The following is a 24995-nucleotide window of genomic DNA, read 5'->3' as shown; positions in this document are numbered from 1 at the left end:
CTCACTACACACTACACGACGGTGAGGATGGACGCCTGCTTGCTGGACACTGGGACTGGACCACTCATCACAGAGGCAGACACACACATTCCAGCACAGCGAGACATGGGGAGGGAGTCGGCAGACACTGAGAGCCATGTGGAGGAAGCCAGGACGCTAGACCAGATCCCCAGAGAAAAGCAGTGATGAGTGTCCACGTGGTCGCAGGAGGACAGGACCAGTTCCAGCCAGAGCAGACCTGAGGTAAGCTGTGGTGCTCTTGGGCTCTGCTGGACTGCTTATTATATCCCGAGATAGATATTCTTTTACTTAAGCCAACCGAGGTGGCTTTCTTTTCCTTGTAACCAAATATTCTCTGACTATAGCATTTTGTCAAACCAAACAAAACCACTCCTCTAGGAAAACCCTCTTATAATCTATTTCAACTGACAGCAACTATTTTTGTCTGATTTATCACCACCGAGCGCCCTTCCTCTGGAAGGGGGAAGAGCTGCGATCTCTCTTAAAGCTAGGCTAGTTTTACACCAGCAGGGCCAGCCTGTGTGTGTAGCCCTTCATAATGCATTTGAACTAGTTTTGGTCAGCTTACCCTCCACTCCAGGAAAGCAAGGGAGCCACATCAGTAACTCCGTTGCTAAGGCAACTGCTTACTTTCCATATCAACTGCACACTCGTTGCTATGGAGACACATATACAAGAAAAATCCTTCTCTGGCCAGGGACCAGATGGCAGGGAACTCACCGAAGTCTTGGGGTAGGGGACTTTGTTAAGTGGGATGCTGAGTGGATGTGTCCTGGAGTGCATTTCTCATCTACAGGAGATGCAGGGCTACACCAAGCACAGTGAGAAGTGGCGTCCTTATTGCAGAAAGCAAAGAGCTAAAATACAGGTCTGACTTCTTTCTGACTGAGAAGCAATCCGGGAATCCTTGTTTCCGTTACCTGTGCACTTATTACATTTGTTCCGTTGTCTCTGCATATCTCCTAACTTACACCTGTACCTGACTTCTCATTGAGCTTCAAGTTCGTATATCAAACACTCAACTTGATGGCTCTATTTAGGTAGTTTAACAGTATCTCAAAAAAGAGACAGACAGGCAGACTGAAGACAGACAGATAGACAAAAACATTGATGCTCGGCGTGGTAATACAAACTTTTAATCCCAGCACTCGGGATGCTGAGGCAGGTGGATTTCTGTGAGTCGGAGACTAACTAGGGCTACATAGTAAGACCCTGTTTCTAACAATAAAACCCTATCTCAAACTGAACACTGCCAAAATTCCTACCCTACCTCCCCACCCAAATGTGCCCATGTCCCTGCACCCACAGATTCTGATCTTGAAGCAAGCCAGAAGCACCACTTGAAGCACCACTCAGAAGCCTTAAAGGAAATTCTCTTCTCCTGCCCCTTTAAATGTCCAATTCTTCTGCTTCTAATACGCTTCCTGAAGCCTTCTTGCTGCTCTTTGGACCTTCGCAGCTGTTACTACCTCAGGGCCTTTGCAGGGCTTTATCCCTCTTGCTGTCCAAGGCACGCCCAGCCAGTCCCTCTGAAGAGCCTCCTGCACTCACGCCTCCCAGCCCCATTCTACTGCATTATCCTCTGCCTTTCTCCACCTCGTCCGCGGCCATCACGACCTGCCTGGCCCACACAAGGGAAGGGCTGTTTAGCATTTACCTGCTCATCTTCCACCCCCATTCTGAGAACAGTCTAGGATCACCCAGTTAGCTGTCATCCAGTGTCTGTCAGTTCACAAGCAGGTACAGCCTTCGCGAACCATTGCTAAAATGAAGGGAAGCGACTTTCTCTGCAAATAGAGTTAATTTCTACTTTGTAAACTATGTGTTCTTTGAGGTCTTCAGAGCTTAGCACAAAGACTATCGCCTTCCATGACGTCATCCACAGCTGATTCATCCAGCATCCCAGGACTTACACCAGCAGTGCTTAGGGGTGAGGGTAGGAGGCTCTATGTCCTGGCTCTGTGCCAAGCAGCTTGGAGTCAGTGCTCACATGATTTGACCTTTCTTTCTAAGACAGCATATACAAAGGTTCTGCTTCCAGTGTCTTCAAGCTAATGACATTAGTTAAATCACTTATAGGTCTTGTCCCTAGAGGAGGACAGTCACAGCCTTCCAAGAGACACTTCAAAGGGATCAGGTAAGCGGAGGGGAACACTGGACTAGAGCCCCTAGGGTCCAGAGGAGACCTCGAACACCTTGCGAGCTGTAAGGGGAGAGACGAGGGAGCAGCCAGCTCTGCCAGTATTTACTGCCTCCTGCTGAGTTCAAGGCGCAGGTACTCAAACAAGCCCAGGCGGGAGAGCTAGCTCAAAATCAAAGCCTTTGCTCTGTTCCTGGAACTGCCTGTAATCTTACAAAGCAAACCATCAGGTTATTATTAAAAGACCAACTTTAGGCACAACTATCTTCAACGATATAGTTTCTTGTTTTTCTCTTACCATCTTGGCACACACACCATCTTCACCTCTACCAAGCTACTGCTTTTGAAGAAATCCAATGCAATTTAACCAGAATATCTTGAAATAAAACTCTAGTTAAGTGTACCGTTTTTAAAGAAAGACTGGATTGGCGACTTTAAGCTGTCCTTGTACCCACATCTTTCCACTAGGTCCCCACTGTGGTTTACAGAACCTTCCAGCCACCACCTCTCTCCTTCCCTTTACTCTGACACTGTCCCAACACTTCTCTTGTCCAGTAACATGAGCCTCCACACCCAGACCTTTGTGACAGAAGATCAGGCTTAGTAACTGTGTGTGTGTGTGTGTGTGTGTGTGTGTGTGTGTGTGTGTGTTTGGGGGGGGGGGGGTGTGCCACATCAAAACTACATTTCCCAGTCTTCCTTGTAGCTAGAAGAGGTCATGTGAGTAGAGGATAGCCAATGAAATTTAAAAAGCAACATTAAAGGGAGAGTCCCCAAAACCTGCTAATTCCACAGGACCCTATTTGTCTTTTCCTTCATTTCTGCAGTGGCTGATGCCATCCTGGACCACGAAACACTTGAACAGAAACCAGCAATGCACCAAAAATAACAGCAGAAGACTCATCCCTGTGGCAGAGCAATACTTGGCTAGCTTGCTTACATCAGCAGCATTTGCCTTTTCTACACCAGCCGTGCCTCAGCCTATCTGTTCCTATCGCAGGGCACCTAAGACTGTTTACAACTCACTGGAGCGTTTCCTCCCCTGGACTATTAACCAGCCCATCGTTAAGGCTTCCTCAGCTCCTAAGGCCTTGCTCTTTGAGGGAAAGCCTCCCTGGCCGCCTTCACGTGATGCCAATCAGACACTGATCCAGCGTGCTTCTGGGACTTATGGTGGCTTGTTCATTTTTATTCCATATTCTGTCTGTGGAATGTTAGCTCCCACAACAAGAATCACACCTCACTTTCCACAGAACCTTCAACATCACCAAATAATTCTCCTGAAGAATTAAGTAGAGGGTACTACCAACCTCTTATCATGAAGGCACAACTTGAATAAATACTGATGGTCTAAAACAGGCCAGCGTGGGAGAAAATCCAAAGGACTGACTGGTGAAGGCATTTACTATGCACTGAGAGAAATCACAAATAAATTAAAACTGATGAAGCCAGACCCTATCCACAAACACAGTGCCATCGAGATGAACGTTACAGTAGCAGCAGACACTCCACAACTGTGCTTCTGGGGCTTTGTTTAGTTTCCAGACAGGGTCTCACTAGCCTAGGCTTGCTCTCTGAGCACCAGAGGCTGTTCTCTCCTGTACTGATCCTGCAGCCTGCACCTACCAGGTGATGGGACTATGGGTGTGCACCACCTGTGCCTGACCAACCCTAAAGGGATTTTCAAAGTTTCTGTTTCAAGTAGAAAAACCAGTGTATTGGGAAGGCACTGGAATTTTCCATGAAGGCTACAACTTCCCACCATTTTACCAGCATTTAAAAGCACTTAGATGGGCAGGGCTTATATGGTAGAGCAAACCATAAGGATGGGCATGGCAGGACAGCCGGGCAAGTACAGCAGGAACAAGGCCTGTGAGCTCCATCCCTAGCACCACATGAAAGTTAACAAGAATATGGATTAATCTCAGTATTTATCGCTTCTTTTGAAAGAAGCAGACCCTAGCCCTTTCAGGTGTGCCAGCTTCCCATTATTTACTGCTGAGAGCTATCCTGCAGCTGAAATGGAAAGCCCAAGGCATCTGCAGCTCGACAGGAAGATCTGAACACGATCTGTTGGTAGTGTGCTGAGGAAGAAGCTTTTGCATTGAGATAGCCTTGGTTCTTCACAGCTGAGAGTGCGATGCAGACGGTAGAAGAAGGAAGTTTCCTAGGGGCACTGTGAGACCTCCACAAGGAACATCAAAATCTTCCTGGGAAGTCACTGCGGGGCCTGCAGACCGTGCATGCACAACCCAGGAAGAGCCAGGAAAGCAATGATGAGAGAAGCAAGACACAGAGGGATGAAATATTATAGTAATCAACAAGGGGCTTTCTGGAGAAGTTTCACTAGCTAAGAGGTTCTGTAGGTGGAGCTCATAGGACAGGGAGGCCTGTGAGCAGCTCTCACACCTTGTGAGGTAGCTAACAGGCATTTGCAGGCTTGGAGGCCATTGTGGACAGACACTTACAATGCACTTTGGACCCCACCTCCCTAATCCCATATTTGCATAGAGCGAGAGGGATCAACTCTGCCCACAACTCTTTAGGATTTAAAAGACTAAAGGAAAAGGTGGAGGCTGGGAGGCTTTGCTGAGGCCCACTAAGGGAAAGCTACTTCCTCCAGGTCCAAAGAATAGAATGTGAACCTTGTGTGGCTCCCTGGATGGAAACATGACATTCTAAGCCATCCCAAACACTACATACTGTATCAACTCCTTTAAGAGGTAATCCATCTGGGCCTGTCAATCATCTGTACAGGAGACCACCCCTCAGGAACGCTGATTCACCAGGAGATGTGCTATGGAGATAATATGGAATAATAGTTACTCCCCTAATGAGATGAAGTGCTTGTGCCTGGGAAGCCCCTCCCCCGTGCAGCCGACAGCACACCTTCATTACTTCATTACGGAGTCTGACTGCTCTTCTGAGCTCTAACTGAACTTTTTCTTTTCCCTTTCCGTCTCTTCTTTGGAAACGCGACTTGGCCGGACAGTCTGGCGCTTGCCACTCTTTCTCTGATGAAGACCCTCTTCCCCTCGTAAGCTGCTTGCCAGCCTCCATTGCTGAACCTGCCTACTTTCTTGGGCCCCCCAACTCAAAACGTATGGCTACTGCTTTCCCTCTCCTCCAGCTTCTGCCTCCCAGCAGCTACCATGAAACACAACTCGCCCACCCTGTTCTTTTTCTCTCAAACTCTAAGGAAACTATCCTAGAGCTTCCTTCTGAATCAGTGGTTTTTAAAGTCCCACCCCCTAGGTATTGAATTTAGGGCATCATCATCACAATTATTATTTTTAACTCCTGGTCACCTCCATCCCTCAATCCTCGCCCCTTCCCTTCTCCTCTGGGTGGGTGGAGGCCCTCTGGGTATCCCCGCCAACCCTGTCACTTCAAGTCTCTGTGAGGCTAGGCTCTTCCTCTCCCATTGAGGCCAGACAAGGCAGCCCAGCTAGAAGAACATATCCCACGTACAGGCAACAGCTTTTGGGATAGCCTCTACTCCAGTTGCTTAGGATTCTCATGAAGGTCAAGCTGCAGATCTGCTACACAGGAGCAGAAAGGCCTAGGCCTGTGTATGTTCTAACTTGACATGACATTCTGGTAAAGAACACTATTGTCGCCGGGCAGTGGTGGCGCACGCCTTTAATCCCAGCACTTGGGAGGCAGAGGCAGGTGGATTTCTGAGTTCGAGGCCAGCCTGGTCTACAGAGTGAGTTCCAGGACAGCCAGGGCTACACAGAGAAACCCTGTCTCGAAAAACCAAAAAAAAACAAAAACAAACAAACAAACAAAAAAAAAACAACAACAACAAAAAAAAAACCACTATTGTCACTTAAGAGTTAATCCAAAGGTAGGCAGAAGAGATGGCTCCGAAGAACAAGTACTGGTCTTGCAGAGAGCTTAGTTACCTGTATCCTCAACCTCCCAACCGCCTGTAACGCCAGCTCTGGAAATCACATGCCTCCTGTAACAACTGCACATACTCACACGTGTACACACACACATACACACACACACATGCACGCAAGGCAGGGCTGTCTTCCTTCTAAAGAAATCACCAGTTAAACATACACTGACTAGTGTATATCCGGAAACAGAAACGCTCTGGGAGGCTGGAATAAGAGGCCTCGATGCATAAGGGAAACTATCAGATTGTTACTCATGGTGGCACACACCTTTAGTCAGCACACAGGAGGCAGAGGTAGGCCCAACTCCAAGTTCCAGGCTGGCCTGGTCTACAGAGTGAGTTCCAGGACAGCCAGGGCTCTACACAGAAACCCTGTCTCAAAAACAAAACAAAACAAACAAACAAACAAGAACAGAAAAAAATCCCATCTACCAGGAGGCACCAGGAGAACAGAATAAATGAAGGCCAGGACCAGAGGAGAACGTGTGCACCCTACACTTACTATGTCTCTCCTGTTTACCCTCTATTGTTCTTTATGCTGTACCCCCAGAATTAGCCTGGACTCTCCTATGCTATGGGCATAACACGGCTGTGCCACTGTGACACTAAAACAAAATCTCAAGAACAACGCAGTATTCATCAGCACTTGCTATGCTGCCACTGAATTCAGATAATGGGTTAACAGTGCCCCAGACACGGAAGACCCCAAGGCCAAACAGCACTGAGCCACTTGCAATGCCTGCTTCTACACACAAGAAAACTGAGGATCCAAGATGGCCAGGTACTGCCAACCAACCACTAACACCAGACTCAGAGTCCTGCTCCAAACTCAGTCCTGGATTGGCTAAACCTCGGAGCCACCTCTATAGGCCAAAATTGTATTCAAAGCCATCAGCCTTGTATATAGTAAGCACACTTTGTACAGTGTTTCCTTTATAAACCTTCTGCTGACAATAATTTTTTTTTTTGTTAAAGTGGAAAGAAGGGAAATAAATAAAAAGCATGGAAATAGAAACACACATACCTGCTCCATTCTAGTCTAGTCTATAAAAATTAACTGCATTTTTATTTCTCATTTGCAAGTCCCCAGAGAAGTCAGTACATGCTAAATACAAGTCTAGACACTTGTATCTAGGAGAGAAAAAAAAAAAAAATGATCCCAGACTTTAAAAAAACATGACCTTCATTGATCTCAGCAAAGATCTCCCACTGACAACCCGGTAACATGAAAGACAGATGTGGAAGTTCACAGGATAGGGAGCAGCTGACCCCTGTGAACCAGGCTTGACCACAGCATCCCCACGGCAAGCTGAGCAGGCTTTCAGGACCACAGACCCTCCCTCTACACACTGAGTTCCCAGAGAAGGGGACTAGAAGTCAGCAGATGATCCTGGAACCCACTTCCCTTTCAGGGGATGGAGACAAATTCAGGGATATCACATCAGGTATAGTGTAAAGTACTCTGAAGACCCCAGTGTTGGGTGCCTTTAAAAAAGAGAATGAGAGTCAGATAGTGGCAGTGGTGCAAGCCTTTAATCCAGCTCTCAAGAGGCACAGACAGGAGGATCCCTGCCTGGTCTACAAAGTGAGTTCCAGTACTACCAGAGCTACACAGAGAAACTATCTCAAAACAAAAAGGAGGGGGTGGAGGAGGAGACAAGGGGGAAAGGAAAGGACACAGGTGTAATATACTCAAACAATCAAACCCTGCAAGAGGCCCTACAACCAAGTGTAACCCTGCCTAAGTCATGTTGGGGGTCCTAATTCAAACATCTAACAATCTTGGGTATTTAATACCTGGATTAGATGACATCTAATTTTGGGGGGTAGTTGGAGGAATAAAGTATAAACAGACACACAGACTGGCATACATAACAAATTATGGATTATTCTCCTACACTCTAAAGTATGTTGAAATAAAATGACTCACAATCTAAATTTTCTTCCAAGTACTTCAGCAGTAGCAACAGTGACAAAAAAAAAAAAAAAGAAAGAAAGAAAGAAAGAAAGAAAGAAAGAAAGAAAGAAACCAGACAATTCTCAATTCTCATTAAACCCTAGCTCTAGACATGGATCATGGGGTGACAGAAGCCCAAATTCTATCCACTTTGGCTAGCTAAAAATGCCCATGATTAAACAAAAACAAATTTAACCTGTCTTTTGAAGCACTTTGAGGGATAAAACAGAAGCAAAGCCGTATTTTCTCGACTTAATTGAGAGAAAAGGTTCTTGATGAAATCTGAACACTAAGGGAAAAGAACAAAACCCAGGCCTGGAATCCAAGCACGGGAGATGGAGGCAAGAAGATTAGGAGTTCAAGGTCACCCAAAGACAAACATCAAGGTCAAGGCTTACCTATTTGAGGCCCTGTCTCAAAACAAACTGACTAATAAATTAAAAAATGAAAGGCCTCTCCCTGGTTCCAGGACCTTACCTATAACACCTAAGCACCGGAAACTTCTGACCACCAACCTTCCCAGCCCACCTCAGAACCAAATCTCCAAGGCGGGTTCCAGCATTAAGTGCCTTGCTTGGGTGACTGAGATGCAATCTCAAAGGTTCCTTCCTTCTCCAGGGGCCCAGCCAAATAGTAGTTCAGCAGGGTCCATGTTCCAAGCCATCGGGGACAAGGATCCCACAGGATCCTACATCCTTATGGCTATGCCAGGCTTAAAACTGTGTTCTCCAATGTCAAAAAACATACCAAAAAAAAAAAAAAAAAAAAATTAAAACAAACAAAAAAAAAAAGTAGTGTGGCTAACTCAGTGCATGTAACGTTCCAGACCTCCATTCTCTGTCATCTGAGGCAGTTCTCACCAACGCTTGGGTGTGTTCAGACATTCATGTTGAGGTTGAGCCTACAGCCAAAGCAGAACTCCCTAGGAAGAAAACAAGTGTACCTATACAGCCCAAGGGACTCTCACTGGGCAATGGATCAGCGAGAATGCCTTCCCTTTTACGCAGCAAACCCAGGAGAAAACCCCCAGTAAACAGGCCAGGGCTAGGGCGCTGGCAGCACTGACAGGGCCTGACACTTAAACAGCCACCAGAGGCCTCCAGCTCACCCAAGGGAAGAAAAGAAAAGAGGGGTTGGGGGGTGGGGGGTGGGGAACAACCGCTGGGAACAAACTCGAAGCCACAAAACTGACTGGCATCTGATCAGAAACGCATCAATACAGGTCACTGCCTCAGCTAGGAAGCCAGTACTCAACAATTCAGAAAATTAACAATCTCAAGTCCTTCAAAACACTCCCTGTCAACAGGTATCAGTGTTTGCTGAGATTGACAACCAACACCCCTGGAAAAAAAATGTGATTCCAAGAATTCAGTGTGAGGCGGGGCAGGGGTCAGGGAGGGGTTGGGGCTGGGTAGACCCTCCTGTTCTGACAAGCACCACCCAGCGCTTGGTAGCAAGGCAGAGTGAGGAGTAAATAAAGTCTCGATGCAGGCTTGGAGCTGGTCCCGTTTAACATTTCAGAGTTCACACTAGCTAAATTACTTTTATGTGCCGTGGTTTATGTTACACATGGAGACGCAGGCATGCTGTAACTTGCAGAGAGAATGACGGGAGCTAAAGGCCCTGGTCACTTCCATCAGAGGCAAGCAGCTCTGGGGGCCTGACTCGAACTCTCCTGGCCCTATTCTAAGCTTAGAATTTCTCACTCACGCTTGCTCTCTCTTGACTCAAGAAGTGACCTATACAAAAGTGTTTAATGCCACAGCTCCTTGAAAGAGAACAGTTTCTAAGTTTCCAGAATGATCTCAAAGCATGGAACAGGGCCTTGAGAGTGGTCTCCAGATGCTTAAGCTGAGAAAAAAGTTAAGACTGAGTACCCTGAGCCTCACAGTTATATATAAAACTAAGGACCCAGAAAAGAGGGTTCCTGCATACACACGAGCACATTCCTGATTTCCAACTCAGCGAACAATGGCTCAGAGGTTAAGAAGCCTCACCGTTCCTGTGGCAGAACCAAGTTCAGTTCCCAGCACCCACAGTGGATGGATCACAAACACCTGTAAATCCAGCTCCAAGAACTTCCGACCTCTCTGGCTTCTGAAGGCACCTGCACTTAATGTACACTCACGTGTGCAAGCACAAACACACACACATACACACATGATTAAAAAACAATAAAAATAACTTCCAGTGGGAACCTTATCCTAAGCACTACCTCAGTTTCCTAGCTTCATGTTGCCAAGCACTTACATATACACCAGATTTCATAAACGTCACGGGCACCTGAAGTCTCTGACTGGTCTTGGAGTAAAGAAGTATGTTCAACTATCTTTTATCAATGCAGCATCTGCATCATCCCCAGTTTATCCCACAAGCCCGAGAACTAGCCTTTTCCCACTAGTCAGAAAGAAGCTGCCATTTTTCTCCAGTCCTTCATGGCAAGTCTCCTTATATAAAGAGTCTTCTGTTAAAACACTAGGTATTGCCACATACATCTTTGAATTTTTAAAACCAAACTGGCCCAACCATGTAGATTGGCAAAGTTTAATTGTGTGATTATGTCAAGAGACGCCCCCCCCCCCCATCTGACAGCAAAAAGAAAGTATAACCAATACATTTAAGGAAAAAGGAAGTTTTTTCACAACTACCCAATGTGTTAAATTATCCATTTGTAACTACTTCAGCATGATAACTATACATTCACTTTGAATGGTGAAAAATTTTAATTTAAAACAATAAATAAATAAATAAACTCAGTTCCAGAAGACATGGGCGACTTACCTGACTCCTCTCTTTGTCCACTTTCTTGAAACACTTATTCAATGACAAATTATGTCTCACTGAGTTTTTCCACCCAGTAGGTGCATTTGCAAAATAGGGGAAATGTTCTAAGATCCAGTTATAGATGTCCTTCACTGGCAGGCGCTTGGTTGGAGAGTCCTCAATGGCCATAAATATGAGGCAGCTAAAGGAGTAGGGGGGCTTGCAGTTGGGGTTCTGCCTGGCATCGTAGGGCATGTCCGAGTGGGCAGGGGATGGCGGGGTGTCATCGTCTAGGTCCTGAACAGGACTGACACTCCTAAGGACCGACTCCCCAAAGCTCTTCAGCAAGTTCTTGCTTTCATGCAGCCAGTTCAGGTTGGTCAGCTCCTCATCTTCCATGGTCCCCTCTTCTAATCTGATGTCAGGCAGAGGGAAGTCGAGATCATCATCTTCCTGGAGGGCCTTGGAGAAACCACTGCCCCGGTACCGCTGACTCAGCCCACTGGACACACTGATTCCTGAGCTCTCGGGCTTCTTACTGGCAGGCATGACTGGACCCATTTACGTGAAGGCTCCTAGGAAGGACAAGGCAGAGAAGTAATGAACTGGAGAACCTCAGAACAGAAATCGGCTCAGTTCCCGCCTGACTCTCTCTGCTCCTATTTGGGTCTCAACTATAAGGTGATGGTATCACAGTCCATCATGGCAACCCCAGGAGCCGACCACACAGTTTACACAACAACAACAAAAATGAACCCAGCGTGCCAGCAGAATGGTGACCTGATGGGCCTTGAACAAAACTGAAGATACCTGTGATACTTTTTTTTTTTTGGTTTTTTTTCGAGACAGGGTTTCTCTGTATAGCCTTGGCTGTCCTGGAACTCACTCTGTAGACCAGGCTGGCCTCGAACTCAGAAATCCGCCTGCCTCTGCCTCCCAAGTGCTAGGATTAAAGGCGTGTGCCACCACCAGCCCAGCCCTGATGCTTTTAAAGTGTAAATCATCATAAAAGGAACGAGCAAGCCTGGCAGTGGTGGCGTACGCCTTTAATCCCAGCACTTGAGAGGCAGAGGCAGGCGGATTTCTGAGTTCAAGGCCAGCCTGGTCTACAGAGTGAGTTCCAGGACAGCTAGAACTACACAGAGAAACCCTGTCTCAGGGGAAAAAAAAAAAAGGGGGGGGGGGGGCGGGGTGAGCAATTTCACAGTGGCTTCACCTTGGGTCCACAGTCGCTCCCTGTGACCTAAGAGAACTTAATACTACTTGGTGTCATCCATCCTTTATGATACATGTGTATACCCAGAATACACAAACTTCTCTAAAGACTCAAACACAGCAAGGTAAGTGTAATGGGCAACGACTGTGGCTTTGTATTACCAGACGCACTGTTAATTCTTCTCGAAGAGAAAAGGGCTAGCTCTGAAAGTACTCACTCAACTATAATCCCAGCACACCTGTACTTCTGGCGTTCTTGAGGCCAAGCTGGGCTACAGGAGATTCACTATCAGAAATGGGGGTGTCAGGGCTGACAAGATGGCTTATTGGGTAAAGGGACTTGCTGACAAGACTGATGACCTGAGTTTGATCACCCAGACCTACATGATGCAGAGACAATTACTCCAGTAATTATTCCAACCTCCACATGTACACTGGGCACATGAACCCCCATATATACAGACACATGTATGTGTACATATATGTATCTGTATACACACGCATATTATGTGTATATGTATATGTATATATATATATATATACACACACACACATACATATACACACACATACAAATAAGTGTAAATTTTTTCACCATTTAAGTAAAATATTAGAGATGAGAGAGAAGGCAAGAAGAGTTGCTTCCAATCCCATAAGAAGATTCTCATAAGGGGCTTGGAAGTAAAACTGTAACCAAAGGCCAGACTTGACTGTTTGGTTTTATTTTATCCCACAAAAATTGTAAGGAAAAATTACAGCTTTAATTACATTTGACAAGTGTAAACCAGGACAAGGAATTCTGCAGACTACAACTTGACTAAGTGCATTCAATTTAAGAACATCTCTAAAGGGAAAAAATGTGTAACCTCAGGCACTAAAAAATACGTGGGAATGAAGAATAAGCCATTAACTAGGATCGGTGAAGAAAACAAAGTTGGAAGAACAACTGGAAATTTCAAAACAGGAAGGCAAATTCAACAGAAATTGTAACAGATCCTCCCCACCCCACAGCATCTCCGTTCTTATCAATGACCTAGAACAGAGAGTAAAGCAGCATGTGACAAGAAAATACATGGGATGTCAAGTTTACAAATAGAATCACCCCTACAGGCACAACCCTCTGGTACACAACTCAAGATAAAAGGGACAATGGGTCTTTCACTGGCTGTGTGCAGAGCTAAAACTACATGCTTAGCTTAAAAGCATCTCTTGGGGGGGTGGGAGTTAAAGCAATGTCCCTAGAGAGGAGTGAATATATCAAAGGCAAATAAATAGTTATCCCAAGCCTCTAAATATCCACTAACACGGCATCAAAACTGACCACTGTTTCAGCACAGGAAGTTCTAGAGCTGGACTCTAGAAAGCCCGATTCAGAGCTCCAAACAAAGAGGCGAGGTGCCAGCATGCTGCAGCGCTTTCCCACCTCCCACCACCCGGACAGAGATACAAGAGGCACATCTCCCAAGTGGATAGGAGATGCCATCTCTAAAAGAAGAAAAATCTCCACAGGGCATCCCAGCCCAAACCAGGAAGGCCAGTCCAGAAGAATCCAGTTCATCCAAGAAAATATTTCTGTCAAAAAAGGGAGTTAATCTACGTAACACATCATGCATGTTATAGAAAAGTGGTATCTTCTATAGAAAAGTGGTTTGGAGCTACTTAATGAATCCAGCCTGATACAACTGTTAACTTCCTTATGAAGACATCAAGGCCAGCTTGTCTCAAAGTTTCCTCAGATTCCCCTAGAAAAGGTTCTAATTGCCAGCGTATCCACACACACGAGAACTATCCAGCCAGCTGAAATCAACTTTAGCACCAAATGAAAGTTTTATGTCTCCTGAGCTTCCAAACAGGAAAATTATATCATGGCTGACAGTAAAGTAATTTAATTGCACTGTTGCTATGACAACATACTGCTCTCTTTCTTTTTAATTTGCTTATTTGTCAGTGGCTTCCCAAAGGAACTAACATGCTATTCTCCATGTTTTCTTTTGTTTTCAACAAACACAGCCTGTAACGTGGTCCTATACGAAAAACAAATTTAAATGCCAGTGCCAAGAAGAGAAGGTCTGGAGGGTTCCTAGCCCCTAGATTATGTGTTTCCCCAAACTCTCCACTAACTACATTCCCTACAAACCCCTCACTTTACAACAGCATGGAAGGCTCCTTACCCTCCCTGTCCTTCTATATCACAAAACAAACAATTCCCAGAAACCACAGCTGAGGAGTTTTCCATTATAGCCTAACTACAAAATTTTCCAAATCTTCTTGCCCTTCTTATTTTAGAGTGGCGGAGGGGTAGTATGAGCCTGTGGTCAAGCAAACATATTTTAATCTGCTGCTAATAATGTTGCTTTGGACAGTTATCCACCAGTGACCGCCTTAAGTTATTGGTTATGTCTCACACACCCTCCTTTTGTTTTCTTTTTTTTTTTTTTTTTATGGCTTCCTGTGTTTTATCTTCCTTTCTTTCTTTCAACGAAGAAAATGGAGTAGAAACGCTTACTTTTTTGGCTAATAGCAGAACGTCTCCAAATAACTGACACCACCATTACGGCTGAGGTCTGAACAGATGTTGGTGGTGAACTTTTTAAAAAGTTGAGAAATCTTTCTCAACCAAAGCTGGGCAGTCGCGAGTTTGGGGGACCGGGAACCTCCCCCTCCTTGCGCGCGCACGCACGCACGCGCTCCACTCCCTTTTACTGTACTTGTCAAAAACATTTCAAGGGGACCAACGAGGGTAGCGATTGGCTGAGCTCTGCGTCAATCAGCGGCGTTGCCAGGCAACGGGAAAACTGCTCTTCTCCGCGTACACAGGGCAATTGGGAGCACACATACCTTCACTGCTGGTCAGATGTCATAAACCTTTTATTGGCCGCAGCGTGGCGAGACTAAAACAAATCAATACGCGCCCACCGTCCCCCTAGCTCACACGAGGCCCGGAAAGGCTTGCAAAGAGTCAGGGTGCGGAAGAGGGCCCCGCGGGTCTCGGGATGCTCGCGGCCCGTGCTGAGCGTGCTCGGCTAGGGAGGGGATCTTTGTTAAGCGCCAGTTCGCAGTCCTGGGGTCTGGAGTTGATCGGCACCTTCTGCCAGACTCGAATTGCTGAGGATGCCTGTTCCACAGACAATACCAACTCTGTCGCTCTCGGAATCTGAGGGGAAACCGAGGCACGCGAAGCAGCCAGCACGTCGGGGCAGGAAACTCCTGGGCGGGCAACTTCCCGGCTTAGGACTGGGGTCCCCCCACCCGGGATCTAGCTTGGCCCGCGCCCCGCACTGCGAGCCCCGTCCCCGTGCCGCCGCGACGGCTCTCAAACGCGGACCCCAGCCTGGGTGGTGCGGCCGGGCGCGGGCACGGACTCACCTGGCCAAGCGCGGCGCGGGGCCGCCGCTGCCTTCAGCGCAGCCGACAAAGTTTCGCTGGTGCCCAGCGGGCATCTCTCGGGGTCCCGCAGCGGACGCTCAAGCCCTGGGCGGGCGGCGGGGGGCGGCCGCGGATGCGGGCGGCAGGGGTGCGGGAAGCGGCACGGCATGGGCCCCGAGCGAGCGTCCGCGGGCGCCGCGTCCTCCCGCCGGCCCCGCCGCTCTCCACGCCCCGTCCCGCCTCCCGCTCGCCTCCGCTGCGGCGCGTCGGGGCCGGGGCGCGCCGAGCGGCGAGAAATTGTTTCCACTGCAAACAAAAAAAGGCGACACATGACCAGGCAGGAGGAGGGGAAGCGCGGGGAGGGAGGGGCGGAGGGAGCCGGAGAGACGGAAAACGTGGGCTGGGCGACCCCGGGCTGCGGCGCGGGTCCGCAGGGAGGCCCTTTGGCCAGGCTGGGTCCCCGGGCTCCTGTGCAGCACCCCGGGGACCCAGGGGAGCTAGGCAGGTGGCGCGTGGCCGGCCGGCCCCCTCCCCTGCTTCAGGCCACACGGGCGGTGCAGCGCAGCTGGCAACGTGTCGCCGCAGCGCTTTTACCCCGGCTGCCTGCCTTACAAGGCTCGAAAGTAAAAATAAAAAGAATTACGACGCGAGCGAGGCTTCTGAGGGTGAGGAGAGAAGATTTCACTTCTCTCCAACTACTACTGCAGCACTCCCGAGGCGGGTCCAGTCCTCCTCCACCATGTACCTCTTGCCGGGGACGAAAAAGTGATCACCAGCCTAGGTTGCCTTGGCTTTGGAGGGCAGGAGGATGGCAGCAACCACCGAGGAAGAGGTGAACCCCAAATGCAACGTCAGTGGGTTCTCCCCAGTGGGCTGGGCTAAGGGCCCCATCCGACTTCTATATCTGGAAGGAAAACAAGTCTCCGTCCTTCACCATTTTGAGCTTTATCTACTAAAATGATAATCTGCAGCCCACCCCTACCCCACCCCACCCCCGAAATGGTGCAGCCACTTCTCCCAGTCTCCAGACACCTCCAGAGAATGGCCACCCACTGCTCAAGGCACACCAGCCGGCTGCCTTCGGTGAGGATGAAAGCAGAGTCCAATAGGACACCCTGCTGGTGACATAAATAAAAATAGGATTGCGCACCACTCCCAGGTAGCTAGGCGAGCAGGTTCTACAAAGAGAAGCCCAAAGCCATCCTCCCACGCCCACCTGAAGAGTGGACAGCTAGAAAGAGCTATCTGTGAACTGGGCTGAAAACCCAGCTGGGTAGGAACTTTTTATCATTGCCAGACAGGGAGAGAGAGAGAGAGAGAGAGAAAGGTGAGAGAAATACCACGTGCTTCTGAGAAGTTTGTTTCAAAAAAGAAACAAGAAAACTCCAAACCAATCTGAGATTCAATCCCCCCACCACCACCACCACCCTGCTTAACAAAACTTCAAGATTAGGTAGGTGGCAGGCAATCTTCAGCAATTCAGACTCACAGAGACTTCACTATTTGCCAGGCACCCAGAAGACTTAGAGAAGCCCAAGGTAGCCTGAGGTCATCCAGCGCCACCTTCTATGTTATTGAGCACATCTTGTGACTAAGCAGAAGGTACCCGGTGGCAGGCACATTAGACCATTTCTGGAGTCTCCCACCAGTGATTCTAAGGCCCACTACTGGTAACCCAAACCAGGACAAGAGAAGGTCGGTCACCTGTGGCTCGGCTAGGGCAGGTCCCCTCCTACAACAACAGCAGTCACTTGACAATGTTTAATCCCCACCAAAGAAATCAGGTCAGAACTGACCTTAGAGAATTTGTACTCTTCTGGCTCTGCCTTGAGCTGCTAGCCCTCCCAGCCCCCCTCACATACTACCTAGGCATCTCCTTCACATAAAGTAGGCACATCACATTGTTCCCCGCTCCTTCTTCCTAGGTTCAAAAGGCAGGAATGTGAGCTTCCCAAGTTGAAAAAAGCAGGTGATTACGCCTAAACTATGTCATTCTTAAAACTCAGTGCCAACTGTTAGCCTCCTAGTGTGTGAGCCGGTCCTGCCAAATGAACAAAAATTGAATGCACATAACAAGTCTAGGCTCTAAGAAGCCATCAGGAGAGGGAGGGGTACAGCCAGTAGGAAGGCTGCCTTTAACGAGCCAGCCTTGCCTTTCCCTCAGAGGGTTTTTGCTTTCTTACATTCACAAACCAAGTAGCTTGACTGGAGAAGCGTATGAGAAACATCTGGAAAGCCAGCCCTAAGTCCCAGTACCCTTAGATGGGGGTCCTAGGTGTACACATCGAAAGAGCCCCCCTGGGATGATTATGCTGACAACCTCTACTTCAGGCAGGAGACGGAAAAAGCACAACAAACAGATTTATTGAGTATGACTTGATTTCTTATTTTCCCATTTCCATTAGAGATATTCTAAGAGTTGTCAGGTGGTCGTGTCCTAAAGAGAGAGTGGTAGGCCAGTAAGTTATCTGATGTGAAACTTCTGCACGTCTCCCTGCCTAGTGATCTAAAATGGGCTCAACCAGACCTTTGCTGTGCGCCAGAGAGAGAGCTTGGTGTGCCCTCCTCCAACTGTGATTCTACAGACCTCCAGCTCTGGGACAGTATCCTTGACATAAGCATCCAGGGGCCGAATTCCTGTAGGAATAGCCTCACGCTCAATTTTCCTGGTGTGTTTTCCAAATATAACCTTATATCTTGAGTGGCAAGTAACCTCAAACAGGCCAAATAATTTAAACTATTGTTTTTAAAAGTTATTTGAGGCAGGTGGTGGTGGCGCACGCCTTTAATCCCAGCACTTGGGAGGCAGAGGCAGGCGGATTTCTGAGTTCGAGGCCAGCCTGGTCTACAGAGTGTGTTCCAGGACAGACAGAGCTGCACAGAGAAACCCTGTGTCGAAAAACCAAAAAAAAAAAAAAAAAAAAAAAAAATTTATTTGATAGCAGAATCCTATCTTAGACCCCTTAGACCCAGAACTTACTTTAGAAAATATTTTTTCTTTCTTTCTTTTTGTTTTTGTTTTTTTGTTGTTGTTATTGTTTTGTCATTGAGATTTGGTTTTTGGTTTTGTTTTGCTGCTGCCTCCTCCACCCCAGACAGGGTTTCTCTGTGTAGCTCTGGCTGTCCCATAACTCACTCTGTAGATGAAGCTGGCCTCAAACTCACAGAGATCCACCTGACTTTGCTTCCCAAGTACTGAGATTAAAGTCATATGCCACCACTGTCCGGCAACATTTATTTTTTGATTGGCGACTTTGATGGGACCACTCCTTATCCCATCTGGACACAGGCTGGTGAACCAAAAGACTTGTGTTCTGGGGCAGTCAGTGCAAGTCAGTATAGGCCTCCATTCCCCCTTTGTGTTTCTTAATGGAATAGCTGATAGTCCCTCAAAGCAGTGACAACTAAGTAGATACAAGCAAGAATTTGCTGTAGGTGCAAAGACCTGAGGCAGGTTCAGTTCCTAGCACCTCCTCAGGCAGTTCACAACTACCTGTAACTCTTGTTCCAGGAGATACAATGCCTTCTTCCAGTCTCCATGGGCACCTGTACACAGGGTATACATGTATACACTCAAAACACACACGCACACACACAGACACACACAACCTGAATAAATATTTTTTTAATTGAGGTAAAAATACTGTTAGTGACTCCCTCTGAAACAAGTTTTTTTTGTGTGTGTGTGTGCTTCTTTTATACTTGTGTTTACATTTGTAGAGTTGAAAGCTTTCTACCACAGTTCCAGTTATCTAACCGTGCATCAGAATTACCTAGATGGCTAATTTAAATACTACCAATGGTCCCCACACGCATAATTTCTGGCTCCAGAGGCCAAGGCTTAACCTGAGATTTTGCATCCCTAAAAAGCACAGCAGGCCTGAGAACCATACTTTGAGGGCCTCTGGATTCCAGAAGAATCAATCAGTTGGGGGTGGGGGTGGGGGTGGAGGTGACAGGGTATAAAGTCATAAAGTATAAAAGTCACCAAAAGACCAAGAGGGTGTGTCCTATGAGGAGGAGGAGAGATACAGGCAAAGACAATCTCTTGCTCATAGCTTGACCACAACACACAAGGAAGCTATTTATGATGGCCACAACAACAAACCTCACTTTCCCCTTCTGTGGAGAAGAGAGACCCTCAGCTGGAAGACTGGAAGTTCCTAAGTGAGGCAGAAGACTTGGTCACCATTTGACAGCCTCTGGAGTTCCCTCGTGTGTTTACCAGGCCAGTCCTTAAGGGTGGAGCCTGGGAAAGGCTTCGTGGTATTTCTTCAGCAGGGAGTAGGCAAGGATGCTGACTTGAGGTTCAGAGGGGGAGGGGCAAGGAACGAACGGGCGATGGGTGGAGTGAGAGTCTTTAGTTCAGGCTCCCCTGCCAGCCCTAAGCCTATGAAGTCACCTGCTAGAGGCAAAATAGAAGTATAAAGTGTCTCAGCTCCTCTGTAACCATAAACAACATGGTAAACAGATGGTCTAGGATCCAGGTTCAGGCAATTCATTCAGTCAACAAGGATTTGCTTGAAATACTTATCAACTCGTGCCCACTGCTTACTGGTAAGGACTTGAAAGACAGCCTGGGAAAAATACATATGGCACCAGCCACCAAGGACAAGAAGACGCCGGGTAAGCATTACGTTAAAGTTTTTGTATTATTTTATTCTATGTGCACTGGTGTTATGCCTGCATGTGTGTCTGCAGACCACATGTGTGCTTGGTACCTTTGGAGATCAAGAGGGCGGCCTTGGATCACCTGAACTAGACTTACAGGTGTTTATGAGCACCCAGAGAGTGCTGGGAACCAAATCTGAGGCCTCAAGAGCAGTCCGTGCTCCTGACCACTGAGCCATCTCTCCAGCTCACTGGTAAGCATATATAAAGCAACCATAGATGCACAAACATACCAAGCCCATGGCCAAGACCAGAATAGTGCAGCCAAACAGACACATGCTAGGACTCACCAGCTAGATAACCCCAGGCAGGGAACATAACTTCTTTCCCTCCATCTAGTTTCCTTGTCTTAAAAATGAAGGAGTGGGGCTGGGCGGAGGTTGAGTAAATGAAGTCTGGTCAAAGAGCTTGCCAAGTGAGCCCAGCAACCCCAGGCAGATGCTTGGAACATGCAGTGGCAGGCAAGAACTAGGTGGTCCTCTGACCACCGCACACATCACACACAGACACACATGCTGGCACTCAGTACATATCACAATACCTGTAACACACGCACACCCTCAATACAAATCATACATACACATCATAATAATTATTGTATTATATAAATATCATTTATAAATCTATAAACAATAAAGAATTGTTATAGGTATTTGGTATGAATTATTATTATTATTAATATTATCATCATCATTTTAAAAGGGAAATGGGATAATAACTAATTACATCAGCTAGCTTTGAGTCATTATTTCAGGTCGCCTGACACGATTACCTTATAAAGAGAAAACATGCTTTTTTTTTGGCTCATTTTTTGAAGGTTACTATCCGTCAGTGGCCATCTTGCTTTGGGCCTTTGGTGAGGTAACACATCATGGCGGTATATGTGCTGGGACAAAGTTACTATCTCATGACTGGAAGCTAAAGAGAAAATGGAAGGTCACAAGGCCCCTCAGTCCTCTTGGAAGCATGCCTCCAATGACCCAAAGACCTCCCAGGAGGCTCCACATCATAAAGGCGCCACCACCGCCCGGCTTCTGATAGTTTTAAAACCGTTTTTAAGCTTTCCCTTTCCTAAATCAGTTTCACATTCTCAGACAATGTAAAATAACTTAACAAAAGTTCATGATGTTAAGAGTTGAAGGGTCGCCGGGCGGTGGTGGCGCACGCCTTTAATCCCAGCACTTGGGAGGCAGAGGCAGGCGGATTTCTGAGTTCGAGGCCAGCCTGGTCTACAGAGTGAGTTCCAGGACAGCCAGGGCTACACAGAGAAACCCTGTCTCGAAAAAAACCAAAAAACAACAACAAAAAAAAGAGTTGAAGGGTGTAAACACGTTGGCAAAGCTTTTTACAAAATTAAAGTATTTCATGATCTTTTTTAAATGGAGGTATATGAAATGATCCCTTTTTAAAAAGTTATCAGTGGGAGCCAACGGAATTGCTACATATTATAAACCCCGTATTCAGAGATATGAGGTCTATCTGCCCAAGAAAAGATTCAAGGTAAGCCTTCTGAGTGGCAAACTTTCTCTTTGGAGATACAAGAATTCCAAACACTTGTGCATTTGTGGAGGACTGACGTGGAAACATGAGGGTTCTTTGGAAGCGCAGTTGTGTCGGACGGTGTTTGGCTGGGGCAAACATGTGAAGGGGTGTTTTCCTGAAGCAGTCCCAGGTGAAAGGCTAAGGCAGTCTCAGGAAGGAACATTTCCTGAAGCAGACTCAGGTGAAAGGATGGTCTGAAAAAGCAAGCACGTGAATGGACACGTGACGAAGGAGTCTTCGCTAACGACACAGATGTATTGGTCTGCCTTACATTTCTCAGTTGAGCTCCATTTGTTAGGATTCTATAGAGAGAAACTCGCCCCAAAACTTCTGGTAATATGCTGCAGTTTTTTGCCGCTTCCTCAGACGCTGGTGATTGGCACAGTGATGTCAGCTGAGACAGACCCACGGAAGACACGTGATGTTTGGAGGGCGGGTCAAAAGGACTCAGTGGCCACCGAACGAGACTGAGCTAGGCTTGCTTGTAGAGCTGGCTGTGTAACAAACACTTGCTGATCCTTGCTTCCTTGAGAGAGGCACAGCTGAGGACTTCTCCTGGCATTCTTCCTGGTCCCTCCTGCTGACTCGTGCCAAGGCTGAGGCCTGGCTGTCTCTGCTGGGTAGTGCCACTGCTACTGATTTGTGTTTGCTATCCCGACCCTACCAAACTGGACTGCCGGTACGTTTGTGAAGTGTTTGTGAGTGGTTCGAGCTGCTGCTGCTGACCTATGAACTGAACTGCCGATTTCCAGACAACACAGACAGGATCTGTTCCAAACAAACATTTCTAAACAGGTCCACTTCCTCCTGTAAGGGCCCATGATTCTCCAAAGAATGATACCCCAGATTCAATAGTATGTAAACGCAAAGAGTGTTTTATTCTGCAGAAGTCCATCATGCTGGGGTCTATCATATATAAAGATGGAGAGACCCCTATGTGAGCTTGCAGGCCAGATTTAAAGTACATTAGGGAAATTCCGGGGAGGAGTAGGTAACCTCTATTTTAATCTTGGTTCTATCTCTAGGGACATTCCAGAACCATTGCTAGGGCCTGGGGGGCTGAAAACCGTTGCTGGGGAAGTCTGGAAACTGCTGCTGACCCATTGTCCTTGCCTCAGGCCAGGTTACAGGGCAGCTTCTGAGGCTTGGATTTGCCTGGACTTAAGATTTAGGCCTAGTCTCCTGGATGGCCCATTTGAAGCCTGTCATGGAGTCAGTCTAGCCCTCTCACCCCTCATCCCTTCTTTTCCACTACTTCTAGTGGGTGGCCAGTTAAAAGGAAGGTTAAAGCATTTAAGAACCATCATCAAAAGTTGACTCTGGAAAAAAAAGTTACAGAGGAGGGCAACGTTGACGTGCAGAATTCATCTATAATTTTGTTGCTGCTGTTGCTGTTATGAGATGTGAGATGTGTTACCCCCCCCCCCCATTGTTCCTAGGGGCAATGGCTAGGTGCCTGCAAGCTCTGGTAACAGAATTTCCACTAACCCATGACCTTATTTGCATTCCCATTTAAAGAAACCCTAATATTAACTAGGTATGAGCTGGTTAGCACTGGGCTCCAGGCTAAGGACTCCATGAGGCATATATAAAAGGAGCTTAGTCAGTGCATCCCCCATAGGACAGACGCATCACGGCCAGCTCGCCCTCAGAATCTCTACACAGCTCCTCTCGGGCGCCATTTTAAACAGCTATATCACCAACCAAAAATATAAAAGTGCAAAAACTGTGATCCTATACAGACCACAAAAGGGACACTGTTTGATGTCACCACATTCATCTTCAGCTAGGGGCAGGCACACCTGACAACTCAAGCTGTTCACTGCTCCATGTGTCTCTGAGAAGGACCATGAGCGCACCTAACTTTAAATGTGGGGGTTACAAACATATAGTGACAAGTGGGCAAAGTCACAAGTCGAGACCCAGCCAATGAAAACTGTCATCTTCAACAAATGCAACAAATGTAGCACCTAGCCAGAGCCTGATAGTATCCTAAGAGTGGTATCTCTGGTACAGGACATGTATTCTATAGGCTCCTATGTGGAAGTGCAGTCCTAGCCGTTGGCACTACTTTGGGGGTAGGTGCTGAAAACTTTAAGAATTGGGACACACCCTTGGGAGCCATGCCTTTGAGGAATAGCTTGTCTCTTTCCTCTTTCCTGTCTCTTCCTGGCTACCATTATGTGAGAAGCTCTGCTCTGTAGTCAGGCAAACATGAACTGGAACCTTCCAACTGTAAGCTAAGTAGAGCCTTCTTCCTTTTAAATTGTATTTTAACTAAATCAGGGATTGATCACAGAGCCAAAGCATCTGAGCAGCACCAAGGCTTTGCAAAACTCATTTTAGCCTCACATCGATCACATAAGGAGCTATATGATTCCACTTTCTAAATGAAGAACTCAAGTCCCAGAGAGTTCGTCTACGTACCCAAGCTCACACAGCAGCTAAGTGATGTGTGGGAGCATATACAGATCTCAGAGTCCAGGGGAATCAGAGGTGCTTTGGAGAAACCCAGAGCATCTGGCTTATTCTTAGAGACTTTCCTAGGGGGAGAAATATGAAAAATGGACACTATAGGAGCTCAGACAGAAAACGGGATGAGGACACAAAGGAAGAAGACTTTTAATCCAAGAAGGCAGTATATACAAAACAAAAACAGTAAGTTCACCTGCGGAGACAGGATGGTGTCTCTCTCTCTCTCTCTCTCTCTCTCTCTCTCTCTCTCTCTCTCACACACACACACACACACACACACACACACACACAATCAACCAGGGCAGGAGAGAGGCTCAGTAGTACTTGATGTTTCCACAAAGAGTCAGAGTTCAGTCCCCAGCACCCAGGGTAGTTCACAATTGTCTGTCACTCTAGTTCTAAGGGATCCTATGCCCACTTCTGGCCTCTGTGGGCACCTGTATGCCCATAATGCACATATGTATGCTCAAATATCTACACATACAGCCTGACAGTACTGGGGCACTCCTTTGAACCCAGCACTCAGGAGGCAGAGGCAGGCAGATCTCTGTGAGTTTGAGGCCAGCCTGGTCTACAGAGAGAATCCCAGGACAGCTAGGGCTATGGAGAGAGAGGGGAGCAGGCAAACAGAGAGAGAGAGACAGAGACAGAGACAGAGACAGAGACAGAGACAGAGACAGAGAGACAGACAAACAGAGACAGAGAGACAGACAAACAGAGAGAGACAGACAGAGACAGACAGAGAGAGACAGACAGAGAGAGAGACAGAGAGAGACAGAGACACTGAGACACTGAGACACAGAGAGAGAGAGACTAAGAAATAGGCCTTATCTTAGAAAAAACAAACCAAAAAACCCACAAACAAAAAAATTCCATACATATACATTAAATAAATTAATTTTTAAAGTAAATAAACCAGATACCAAATGTCAAACAGA

The 24995-nt window shown here is 47.1% G+C and overlaps 1 protein-coding gene across 6 annotated transcripts in view; it reads right to left on the bottom strand.

Moving 5' to 3' along the window:
* Foxn3 (forkhead box N3) overlaps positions 1-24995 on the bottom strand; it is a 362922-nt gene that overhangs the window by 183120 nt on the left and 154807 nt on the right. For 4 of the 6 annotated variants that reach the window (XM_076921433.1, XM_076921431.1, XM_076921434.1 and 1 more), the window contains one exon: positions 10807-11363. In XM_076921433.1, coding sequence (XP_076777548.1) covers positions 10807-11349 — 543 coding nt within the window. In that variant the 5' untranslated portion in view covers positions 11350-11363. Of the gene's footprint in view, positions 1-10806; positions 11364-15369; positions 15676-16114; positions 16295-24995 lie in introns of those variants that run through there. The other 2 variants (XM_076921432.1, XM_076921436.1) reach the window with 2 other exon arrangements.

Source organism: Arvicanthis niloticus, chromosome 23 (genome assembly GCF_011762505.2).
Source record: "Arvicanthis niloticus isolate mArvNil1 chromosome 23, mArvNil1.pat.X, whole genome shotgun sequence".
Lineage (NCBI taxonomy): Eukaryota > Metazoa > Chordata > Mammalia > Rodentia > Muridae > Arvicanthis > Arvicanthis niloticus.
This window is presented reverse-complemented; position numbering and strand designations above follow the sequence as displayed.